At 44.4% G+C, this 977-nt stretch overlaps 1 protein-coding gene across 1 annotated transcript in view; it reads left to right on the top strand.

The window, feature by feature from the left end:
• Window positions 1–977, top strand: part of pacsin1a (protein kinase C and casein kinase substrate in neurons 1a) — a 23581-nt gene that overhangs the window by 15266 nt on the left and 7338 nt on the right. The window contains exons 4-5 of the mRNA XM_017035706.2: window positions 664–820; window positions 900–976. Coding sequence (XP_016891195.1) covers window positions 664–820; window positions 900–976 — 234 coding nt within the window. The remainder of the gene's footprint in view (window positions 1–663; window positions 821–899; window position 977) is intronic.

The following is a 977-nucleotide window of genomic DNA, read 5'->3' as shown; positions in this document are numbered from 1 at the left end:
TGTACACACACACACACACACACACACGTCATTGCATAACTACACTTGCACAGGCACAGAAAACAACCATCCTCTCTACATCATGCACCATGAGCTCCCACCCCTGCAGACTCTGAGGAGGCGGAGCCACACAGTCTGACCAAGCTTTTTTAAGGCGGTCTCATTTAAGGTAGCATGATCCTTAAAAAAAAAAAAGCAAGTTCTGCTGAAAATACCTGTCTTGGAACAGTTTGACATAAAAAAATGCTTTTTTTATGTCAGTTAATAAATATCATTAAATCAGGGTCATTTTTTCGAGTATTTAATGTAAATACTTCAACAAATGGCATCAACATCAATTATTTAAGGTGATTTGGTCACATCAAATATTTAGTAACATGAATCAGACACTTGTAAACACAATGAAAACATTTGTACACATACAGAGTGATGTTGTTCAAAGGGTTGCGCGGCAGACCATTTAATAGGACTTGACGGGCCAAATCTGGCCCACGAGCCTTGTGTTTGACACATGAGGTCTAAGCCAACATCCCTTTAGGTTCTGTGGTGCCCACAGTGTTTTCATTGCAGCATAAAAATACTTGTTTAGACTTCTGTCAGCGTTTGTTCAACCGACTCCTGGGTCGTAAACAGAAAATGATTTTCTTCTGTTACTGCCCTCAGGTGGGGAACTACAAACGTGCGGTCAAGAGATTTGATGACGGCCACAGGCTCTGCAATGACCTCATGAGCTGCCTGCAGGAGCGTTCCAAGATAGAGAAAGCTTACGGTGACCAGCTGACGGCCTGGTCCAAGAGATGGAGACAGCTGATTGAGAAAGGTTTGATGTTTGAAGAATAAAGAAAATAAAACTCTCTGTTTTTCCACTGAGTGACACTGACGACTCCTCCGGTCTCCAGGGCCACAGTACGGCTCCGTGGAGCGAGCCTGGCTGGGTGTGATGACCGAGGCGGAGAGGGTGAGCGAGCTGCACCAAG

Source organism: Cynoglossus semilaevis, chromosome 10, assembly GCF_000523025.1.
Source record: "Cynoglossus semilaevis isolate Cse_v1.0 chromosome 10, Cse_v1.0, whole genome shotgun sequence".
In the NCBI taxonomy this organism is placed as follows: Eukaryota; Metazoa; Chordata; class Actinopteri; order Pleuronectiformes; family Cynoglossidae; genus Cynoglossus; species Cynoglossus semilaevis.
Note: the sequence above shows the minus strand (reverse complement) of the source record. Positions and strands in the feature narration are given on the sequence as shown.